This window comes from Rhamphochromis sp. 'chilingali' (genome assembly GCF_963969265.1).
Source record: "Rhamphochromis sp. 'chilingali' genome assembly, chromosome: 5".
Lineage (NCBI taxonomy): Eukaryota > Metazoa > Chordata > Actinopteri > Cichliformes > Cichlidae > Rhamphochromis > Rhamphochromis sp. 'chilingali'.
Window position 1 is genome coordinate 14,371,600 of NC_137932.1, and position 11,223 is coordinate 14,382,822.

Genomic DNA, 11,223 nt, shown 5'->3' on the forward strand with positions numbered 1-11,223 from the left:
TTTTTTTTACGTTAGTAATTCCTTTTGTGCATAATTTTATATTATTGTTAATAATAAATTAATTAAAGCAACAAAACAACCTGAAGAGCCGGTTCAGAGCCAAAAGAGCCGGCTCTTTTTAGCGAGCCGAACCGAAAGAGCCCGATCTCTAAAAAGAGCCGGAAATCCCATCACTAATCCACTTCACTCAGAACATGGCTTGAATAAGATCTTCCTGTATTTTTATTTCAACTTTATTCATCACAAATAAATAAAAGTAACTGTCATAAATGTATTAAACAGAATTATATAGACTAAGATATGTAAGTGTGTTATAGAAACCAAAATTGTTTCAACACTGTAATAAAGTCAAATATATTTTTAAAAATAGAATAATGACAAAACAAGAATACCAAATATAGCTTAATAAGTAACAGTAAAAAAATAAAATGTGGAACATAATACAGTAAGTGGATATGTTTTTGAACATATTTTAATTTAAAAAGCTAAAGCAATAAAATATAATTATATTAAAGGCTCGGAGGTTCAGTATACAGAAACTGTACAATGTGGTGCTAAAACACATTATTAAAAGGGTTTAAACTACATAAAAGGGAGGAAAAACATGAAAGAGACTGTGCAAGAAGCTTTTCTAAATCTAACAAAAGTAAAAAGTCAATTCAAATGAAATAAATGATAAATAATTTCAGAAAGACAAGACGCATGAATTATAGAGGTTTGGTTTTCTCTTGGTCCCTTTAATTTCCCTGCGTTCGATAAAAGCTGATTTCGGAGTTTAGCAGTGATGCGTGATCTTATAGAAATTGGTTGTTATACCATCTGGTCCCGGTGAGCGATCAGATGCCATGCTCTTAATAGCAAAATCAAATTCTTCTATAGTTAGGTCTTTATCACAAATTTCTCTAAATTTATCATCAATTACTGGAATCCAATTACTGATTTTGTCAAAGAAGGAGGTGACATTTTGTTCTGAGTATGAAGACTTATAAAGGTTACTGTAAAAAGTAAATACTTCATTTGAAATGCGTTTAGGGTCTGTACATTCCTCTCCGTTGATTATTAGGTTACATATTGAATTATATTCTTGTCTACGTTTTTCTAGATTGCAAAAATAGGCAGTGTTCTTTTCACCCTCTTTTATCCACTTGGCTTTGGGTCGCAAATAAGCAGCCTTGGCTCTATAAAGGTATATTTCGTCCAATTTAGATTGTAAATTATTAATTTTTCCTTTTTCTTCCTCAGTCCAATTCAATTTGCCATAAAGATTCATAAGTTCTTTTACTACATTTGATTCCTCTTCTTTCCTTTGTCTGTTTAACTTTTTACCAAATGCAATTGAGGTTTTTCTGATTCTAAATTTAAGATATTCCCATTTGAGTATCGGTGTATTGATGGCTTCATCATTCTGGATATCTAAAATTAATTTTTTAATAGAATTACAATACTCCTCATTTCTCAGCATCTGACAATTAAATTTCCAATAATCCTTAAATGTGTTGTTTTGGTCTTTGCTTTGTAGACTTAGAATAATGGCGCAATGGTCACTTAAGGGACTGTTAGAGATGACTGTTTCCTTAACATATTGTAAAATTGAGTTGGATACCAACCAATAATCAATATGTGACCTGCTTTGACCATTAGGTTTGTGCCAGGTGAATTGTTTTACATCTTCGTTTAACAATCTCCATACATCTATTAATTTAGTATCATTAGCGAATTTTTCAAATATTGGGTTTTTATGTTCTCTTGAAAATTTTGAAGGCCATCTATCCAACCATTCATCAGGAGTCACATTGAAATCACCTCCAACTACTATATAATCAGTAGGGAATTTGGTATAAAGTTCCTTTATAAGTGTAGAAATTTGATGCAGAAGGTTCTTATTCTCTTGATCATTGTTGTATCCATAAACATTAACCAAAATAATCAGAGTATTATCAGTATTTAACACACAGGCAACCCAATATCCATCTTTGTCTGCCATGTTGCACAAAAACCTACCAGGACATCTGTTGAAACAAATAGCAACCCCAGCCGACCTGTTTGTACCATGACTAAAAAAAAAAATTTATCTCCCCATTGTTGTGACCAAAATTTCACATCAGATTTCTCAGAATGAGTTTCCTGGAGGAAAAAACAATTTGCCTGTTGCCCCTTGCAGAACAGAAAAACAGCTTTGCGCTTAATTGAGTCTTTAAGTCCCCTTGTGTTAAAGGGAAAAAAAAAAGAAATATTAGTTTTTAATTGGAACACATGAACAGCTTTAAAGAGGAAGTTTAGGAGATGGAGTAGGAAAATCTTGAGGTAAAAGTCCCATCATCCGAAATGTTCCACTGTATATTCCTTTCGTAGTCAGATGTCAGCCCATACCTGGAGTCTCTACCCTGATGCATTTGCCTTCTATGAAACCAAAAGGGCCCCTGAAGCCTGCAGCCTTGCCTTCCTTCCGAGCCTGGTCGATTTTTGGCCACAATGCTTGTCTGGATCTCCAGTCCTCTGGGGTCAGGTCTTCAGCAAAGCGGATGCCTTCTTCTTTGCACACGGGAGAAGCCTTTGTTCGCCTCCAGATGTCATCTCTCACAGCACGTCTCACAAACAGAATAATGATTTGTCGATGCTTATTCTCCACCGCTCTTCCCACTCTGTGGACAACATCAACTGCTTCTTCCATCTTCATCTTTGGGTCCGGAGTAATCCTTCCTAGAAGTTCCACCACTTCTTCTCTGATATTTTCATTTGTTTTCTCCTTTTTCCCTTTGATACGGAGACACCATCTTCTTTTGTATCTTTCCTGGCTCAATACACGATCTTTAATATCGTCATTATCTTTTTTTGATTGATTCAATCTCTTATTCCAGGTGTTTTATTTTCTTTTTGCATTCTTGCAGCTCCTCTATATTAAACTGCACCGATTTAGCAATGGAAGCCAGCATGGCGCTATGTTGTTGAATTTGTTTGCTAACTTCGTCCATGCGGTCATCAACACGTTTTCCAAGACTCTCAATAGCTTTCAGTATAGTGTCAGTGGATGTGTTGGAGTCATTATCATTAGCTGTACCTTTTGCTTTTTTCTCCATATGTGGTTTCTCAGGAGTATTATCAGGGGTTGTTAACAGTCTGTCCCTCTTGTTGCTGCTGGAATTAGCTGTTTCCATCGGAGCTGGGTAGTCATGCTCGCTGTTTCTCTGGGTTGTAAAAGGGAGGTTTTTCACTGCCGGAGGTTTCGTGTTGTTGTTTTTCTTCATGTTCGGGCTGAAACGTCGTCAATATAGCTCAAAGGAGTGGATTTTATAACTTCAAGATTAAAACATCGGGACTTTAGTGAGGAGTTCAGACGGATGCGACTGCTCAGTCCGCCATGTTGCCCGGGCTCCCCAACAGGAAGTGATTGCTCTCTGAGCAAAATGCTCAACCTTTAAGTTGAGCATTTTGCCGAGCAGAGTGTTCAGCTCCTCAGAGTACCGGTACGGGATCCTTCTGAATTTGCCCTCTCTGATCTTTTCTGCCAGCTCTTTTTGGTTGTAAGCAGTAAAAGGAGGCCTGGAGAGGAAAAAGAAAAATGCAGGAAAAACTGCAAGATCTGCTGCCTAACAGTTTGCAGTGGGGAAATCAGCTAAAGTGGAACAGCTGGAAAACTTACGATAAGGCACAGAGTTCGTAGAGCAGACATCCCAGAGACCAAATATCGGACTTCTCGTTGTATGACATCCGGTTTATTTGTTCCTGACAGAAAAAAAAAAAGAGATTATTATATTTGTCCCCATTCTTTTTTTATCATGAAGTAAAACAAAGATTAACAAACAAGAATAAAATCAAAAGTTCAGGCAAGGAAAGTTGTAAGCTCAGATTAAACGCTTCAAACTCCAGCAGCATGAAGCCACTCACTGGAGACATGTAGTACGGCGTCCCGACAAACGTCTTTGCAAAGCTGGTGTCATGGTTCAGGATCCTCGCCAGTCACTCCGCCTGTGTGTCCAGTGTAGAACTGGATCAGCAGCTCCTGTGGAAGACAGTACTTCCCCAGTTGTCTCAGGAAGTACATCCTCTGCTGGGTCTTTTTGAGGATGGAGTTGATGTTGGTCTCCCACTTCAGGTCCTGGGAGATGGTTGTACCCAGGAACTTGAAGGTCTTCACAGTTGACACAGGGCTGTCTGATATGGTGAGGGGGAGCAGAGTTGAGGGATGTCTCCTGAAGTCCACTGTCATCTCTATAGTCTTAAGAGTGTTCAGCTCCAGATTGTGCTGACTGCACCAGAGTACCAGCCGCTCAACTTCCTGCCGGTATGCAGACTCATCACCATCTTGAATGAGGCCAATGACAGTGGTGTCATTTGCAAACTTTAGGAGTTTGACAGCCGAGTTCTTGGAGGTGCAGTCGTTAGTGTAGAGGGAGAACAGTAGTGGTGAGAGGACACATCCTTGAGGGGCACCAATACTGAGGGACCGGGTTTCAGAGGTGATCTCCCCCAGCCTCACTTGTTGCTTTCTGTCTGTCAGGAAGCTGGTGATCCACTGACAGGTAGCTGGTGACACGCTGAGCTGGGAGAGTTTGGAGGAAAGAAGTTCAGGCACAATGGTGTTAAAAGCCGAACTAAAGTCCACAAACAGGACCCTGGCATAAGTTCCCGGGCGGTCAAGGTGTTGCAGGATGTAATGCAGCCCCATGTTCACTGCATCATCAACTGACCTGTTTGCCCGGTAGGCAAACTGCAGAGGGTCCAGCTGGTGGCCTGTAATGTCTTTCAGATGGGCTAACACCAGTCGTTCGAAGGATTTCATGACCACAGACGTCAAGGCGACAGGTCTGTAGTCATTCAGTCCTGCGATGGTGGGTTTCTTGGGAACAGGGATGATGGTGGAGCGTTTGAAGCAGGAGGGAACTTCACACAGCTCCAGGGATCTGTTGAAGATGCGAGTAAAGATGGGAGTCAGCTGTTCAGCACAGGTTTTGAGGCAGGAGGGTGAGACGCCATCTGGTCCGGGGGCTTTCCTGGGCTTCTGTTTCTGGAATAGTCGGCTCACATCCTGAGTGTGTATTCTTAGTTTCAGAGAGGAGGAAAGGGGGGTGAGAGGTGTGGTGGAGGTCATTGAGTCTGGATTGGAGAGGGTGGTGGTGGTCGTTGAGTCTGGATTGGGGAGGGTGGGGGTGGTCGTTGAGTCTTGATTGGGGAGGGGCAGGGTGAAGGGGGGAGAGGTGGAAGGTGTGTTGGGGGTCAATGTCTGAAGCAATGTCCCTGGGGAGGGGAGGGTGGGGCGTGGGAGTCTGTCCGTCTCAAACCTGCAATAGAAAGTGTTTAACTCGTTGGCCAGGTCTTTGTTTGCTTCAATAGTGGGTGGGGGGCGTCTGTAGCTGGTGATTTCCTGCAGGCCCCTCCACACTGACGCAGGGTAATAATCTGGTCAGCCAGCTCGCACAGTGCGTTGTTCACGTTGGCCTGTGGAGGGATGTAAACTCCGACCAGCATGAAGGAAGAAAACTCCCGCGGTGAATAAAAAGGTTTACAGTTGATGAAAAAACTTTCCAAGTGTGGGCTGCAGTGTTTCTGTAACACTGTGACATCAGTACACCAACCTTCATTAATGTAGAAGCAGACTCCACCACCCTTTGTTTTCCCTGAGAGCTCTGTTTCGCGGTCCGCCCGGTGAAGTTGGAAGCCCGGCAGATTTAAGACAGCGTCTGGGACTCGCTCACTGAGCCAGGTTTCAGTGAAGCAGAGGGCAGCAGAGCGTGCAAAGTCCTTGTTAGTCCGGTTTAAGAGCAGTAATTCGTCGACTTTGTTTGGAAGAGAGCGGAGATTCGCGAGGTGAATGGAGGGGAGTGCCGTGCGGAATCCTCGCCAACGTAGTTTCACCAGCGCACCGGCGCGACTCCCCCGTCTACGTCTTCTCCAGGAGCCACAGAGAGCTGCTGCGCCTCCAACTAAAATCTCCAAAAAACTTTCCGGGTTTGTGAAAAATGGATAAGAACTATAGTGAGACGACTGCCTGATGTTAAGCAGTTGATCTCTGGAGAAAGTGATGTGGTCTGAGTGACCAAAAGCGCAGAAAATAAACAAAAACTGTCACAGTCTGGCGAGGGCAGACTGTATGAATTGACAAAGGACCCAAAATGCAGACTCCAAGGAACAGGGAACAAAACTTGAATGTTAACAAAAAGCGAGCCGTTTAATATGGCTGGAAAAAAAGGTACAAACAAAGGGCAAGGCAAACTGAAGCAAAATTAACACAAACCTAAACTGGGAAATCTAAACAAACAATAAGAAAAACCTAGACAAGAAACTTGGAAGCATGGCATAGGAAACATGGCGTGGACAACAGACGACCTGACAATCACATACTGAAAACAGAGGACTTAAATACACAGGAGGTGATTAGGGGAAGTGGAGACACATGAGGAAACAGCTGGCACACATGAACATAATGACGTCACAGTGGGAGAGTAAAACTGAACATGATGAACACAGAACACCAGACCTCTTCACAATAAAACAGGAAACATAATGAGACATAGACATGACAACCCGAACTTGACAACGTAAGACACAGACATGAAACGCATGAAGAGCAGGGGAGATTTAACATGGTTGGAAACACGAGGGGAAAATAATAACTAGAAACACTTAGGCATAATAATACAAACTTGATAACATAAGACACGCAGCATGAAACACGAAGGGTGAGGGGAAGCTTAAATACAGGGGAAGAAAACACAAGGAGTCTAATAACCAAATGAACTTAGATAACCTAATGAACAAAATAAACTCAAACTTAAAACGCTGGGTCAAAAGACCCAGGACCATGACAAAAACAAGAAAAGTGATGCAGCGGCTGATGAGACTGGACAGGTCGCTGCCTTCGCGGTACTCCATGACAATGTACAGAGTGGTGTTTGTCCAGTCTATGATGCGGTCGTAGTACCTCACTATGTTTGGGTGCTTGAGCTCCCTCAGCAGGTTCACCTCTGACACCAGCATCTGCTTCTCACTCTCTGCCATGGTGCCATAATCCAGCTCCTTCCACACCAGGATCTACGATACAAACCGGCTTTCTGGTTTCTGGTTGGGTCGTGAGATGATGGTCTTGGAGACAGTGACGTCATCGGTGCACTTGTTGATGTAGCTGGACACTGATGACGTGTACTCCTCCAAGTCAGTGAAGTCGCCATAAGGTGCAGCCTCCCTAAACATGTTCCAGTCAGTGCTCTCGAAACAGTCCTGAAGAGCAGAGATTGCTCCTGCTGGCCAGGTTTTCACCTGCTTCAGAACCGGTTTTGATCGCCTGACGAGTTGTCTGTATGCTGGAATTAGCATAACAGAGATGTGGTCTGAGTAGCCGAGGTGGGGGCGGGGCTCTGCCCGATATGCGCCGGGGATGTTTGTGTAAACAAGATCCAGCGTGTTTTCCCCTCTCGTTGCAAAGTCCACATACTGATGGAATCTAGGAAGCACTGACTTGAGATTTGCATGGTTGAAATCTCCAGCAACAATAAACAGTCCATCCAGGTGTGTATTTTGCAGTTCACAGATCTTTGTATACAGTTCCCATAGCGCTTCCTTAGCATTAGCGCTAGGTGGAATGTACACTCCGATAATGAAAACAGTGGTGAATTCCCGTGGTAAATAAAAGGGTCTGCATCTAACAGTCACAAACTCCACCAGCGATGAGCAATAACTAGAAACTAGCGCAGAGTTCTTGCACCATTTCGCGTTGATGTAAACACACAAGCCGCCACCGCGAGTCTTACCGCACAGAGCTGCATTTCTGTCGGCGCAAAACGAGGCCAGCCCGTTTAGCTGAATAGCGGCGTCCGGTACTCTGTCGCTGAGCCATGTCTCCGTGAAAACAAAGACACAGCAGTCTCTAACCTCACGCTGTGTAGCCTGCTGGAGTCGGATGTAATCCAGTTTATTATCCAGGGAGCAGACGTTGGATAAGATGATGGACGGTAGAGCCGGCCGGCTAGGGTTTGTTTTTAGCCTAGTCAAACCGGCTTTGAATTAACCAGAATTACAGAGATAAAAGTCAAAGAATCGTGGTTATCTGAATCAGAGATCAGAGAATGTCCTTCCCTAAAGACCTAAAGGATCTGGCATCATTTTATTGCTAATGCATTACCCAGTCTATATGAGTGTAGATATCCAACATGTTTATCTCTTCATTGAGAGCTGATGTATTTTCAAAGTAACCCTTGACCCAAAGAAAGGAATTTCCTTCATTGGAATAGGTGAAGTCAGTAAAATAAAATAGTAAAACATAAATATCTAATATCAATATAAAAATTAACATAAAATATTAAGTCATTAATAACTGACCTTTTTAATCTAACGCTGCTCATTTTTAAGGTCCACATTATAAGCTAACAGCTTACATTTTCAAAATTTCTGTAACGCTACAGGCAGGTAGCTACTTGTTAGCGGTTTGAAATAAAGTTTATTGAGGTGGGGGGAGGAAAAAAAAACATGACTGCGACAATATTGCCTCGCGGACTCACGGACAGCAGGTGAGTTTAACCCACAGGTATGCGGGAAGTGTGTTTTACTCACCTTTCCGTCAGCTTTTTTCTTTATTTTGTGGCATCTTCCAAAAGAACCGGAGCCTATCCGGTTGTTCAGTGATGACGCGACGAATCCTACTTCCGGGTCTAAAGTAGTCTGCGTTTAATATGGCTTTTGTGTTGTTAACATGTTTAATGTTATGTATTTTCTTCTATTTGATCTCAAAAAGCTCCTAAAACAGTCAGTGATCCCTGTTGACCTTTTATTACCACTAATCATTTATTTAAGCTCAGTTTTTAAAACCTTACGATGTAACTACAGCCCAGCCCATGCAGCAGTATATGAATGACTAACCTCGTATTGTGGATGGATTATCTCAGTTGTTCTCCTGGCTGAAGTTTGGTCCTTTTACAGCATCCTGCCATGCGATTACATTTGTTCCTGACCACCGAGAACACTCACGTTAACTTTTATCGAGTGGAAAAAAAGTTAGCTTGTTTATATTATGCTAACATAGCTGTGTGTCGCTAGCGGTCACGTAGCACATCATTATATACCAGCTAGCCCAACTTCAGTAACCCTACAAACGTCACTGCTGTTTAGTTTTCTGTCTTCATTTATGCTGGAAGTGATAGCAGAGCTGTACGTTTTAATTTGTTTCCAAAACCCCGCAGTCAGGACATGCTATATTGTATTTAGATAGAAGCTAGCGAGCTAACTCCCTGCTAACTTCTAACTCCGTTAAATGTCATAAATTCCGTTTTCATGGATGCCTGGATGTTAAACTCAATTGTTACACCTGGTAGAGCAGAATGCTGATCATTTTATTAAAGATGAAAGACTTTAGACAGTTTTTCAACTCTCAGTAATGCCATAGGGATCGTTTGATATATGGACCTGCAGCGGAGTTTAGACCCAGACACGGCTAGTGACGTCAGACTGAACAACCGGATAGCTTGAAGAACCGCGTAGTCCTCCACCCGGGATGGCATGTTGATTTGTACCCGATTCTACTGGCGTCCGAAATCCTTGATTGTGATTAGGGCTGGGTGATATGACCCAAAATTCATATCTCGATATTTTTTAGCTGGATGGCGATATAAGATATATATCTCGATATATTTTTTTAAAGCCATAAAGTAAGAACAAAAAGAGAGTTCTTAGTCAAAGCTGTGTCCCAGATGTCACACAGGCACTTTTATTAACATAGAGCAGATGTACATAATATTTACTCAAAAATAAATTATGAGCATTTATTAAATAATAATGCTCCATAAATAAAAGAAAACAATGTTGTTTTTGTGCATAACAAAAAGCTCACAATTGTGCAGTCAAAATGTAAACTAAAAGACGCTGAGCACAATAACAAAGACAGATTTCACAGCTGCTCTGTTCCCAACTTGTACTGCGTGACTGACAGCCTGGAGTTTGAAATCCGCTTCGCAACCACGTCTCTTAACAGGTGCCATTTATGGTCCTTATACACAGTAGGGTAATATTACGTTGAAGCACAGTACGTATCACTCCGCGAGGCTCAGCCGTAATGCTCTGACAATCCATCAAGCGGTGCAGCTCCGTAGCTTACTAAAGTCGTACTAAAACATTTTCTGACAGATTGCTGAGCGCCGTGTTCCACATAAAATCGGTTCGCGGCCATCAAGCACAACCAGAATTCATACATAAGGCGCGCTGTCAACTTTTGAGAAAATGAAAGGATTTTAGTCCGTGCAGCACCTCTGGGCTGCATGGCGTTAGCGTGGTTAGCGTGGTTAGCTAGCTAACACGTTGACGCCGTCCAGCCCCACGCACGGGGCGATGCGCAGTAACTCGTTAACGGAGATTTGCCGTGTCCATCTTGTCGCTTCCTGCAGGTGAAGCGATGGGGGAGGAGGGGGAGTTGTGTTCAGTGAAGGAGGGGCGAGGCTGAGTAACGTTGCGTAAAGACAAAAGTGGACGAAAGAGAGGCAAACTTGCGGCTATATAGTTATAATGTAACATAGACTATATCGATATAAAAGATATTGTCACATCTTATATCTCGTATAAAAATATATCGATATTTTTTAAAAACTCGATATATTGCCCAGCTCTAATTGTGATTGGCCTTGCTCGCTAGTGATGGGTCGTTTGCGAACGAAATGGCTCTTAGAGCCGGGTCTTTGACGTGAACGACGCGCTCTCTCCCGCAATTTTTTCCGCTTCACTCCGCATGCGAGCCTTGTGCTTTACGCTGGGCAGAGGGGGGAGGGGCGGTAGTTACACTGAGTAGCACAGGAACAGAGCCGGAGGGAGAGAGAGAGAAAGAGAGCCAGGGACAACAACGTCACATTAGAAAGGTATAGTAATCATCCACAACTATTTTCGGTTGCAGATGATAAAGGATTCAGAAAGTTTATTCATGCAGGCCCATATGACAGAGAATATGCATCTTCTTTTTGTTTTCATATTTTAATTGATATTTAATTGTGTTGTGGTTTGCAGTGTTTTGTGTTGTTTCACTTTAAATTTGTAAAAGGAAAAAGCTGAAGATTTAAATAGTTAAAAGTTGAAATGTGAATAGTTGATTTTTGTATTATATGATTTATTTATTACATTTTATGTGGAGTGAATAAATAAAAGTATATTTACGGTGGCCCCTAGAGACAAAGCACATACAAACTTCAAATAACGTACAAACTCTGAAGCACGTACAAACCCTGAAGCACGTACAAACTCCAAAACACGTAC

The 11,223-nt window shown here is 42.3% G+C and overlaps 1 protein-coding gene across 1 annotated transcript; it reads right to left on the reverse strand.

The window, feature by feature from the left end:
- Positions 1-523: 523 nt before the first annotated feature.
- On the reverse strand, positions 524-7,188 carry LOC308397085 (serine/threonine-protein kinase Nek2-like; the record flags this gene model as incomplete). The annotated part of the gene is made up of 5 exons (XM_080882800.1): positions 524-3,540; positions 3,641-3,723; positions 3,886-3,957; positions 6,625-7,029; positions 7,090-7,188. 5 exons carry the CDS (start codon positions 7,186-7,188, stop codon positions 3,303-3,305), a joined length of 897 nt encoding a protein of 298 aa, XP_080738926.1. The 3' UTR covers positions 524-3,302.
- Positions 7,189-11,223: the final 4,035 nt, after the last annotated feature.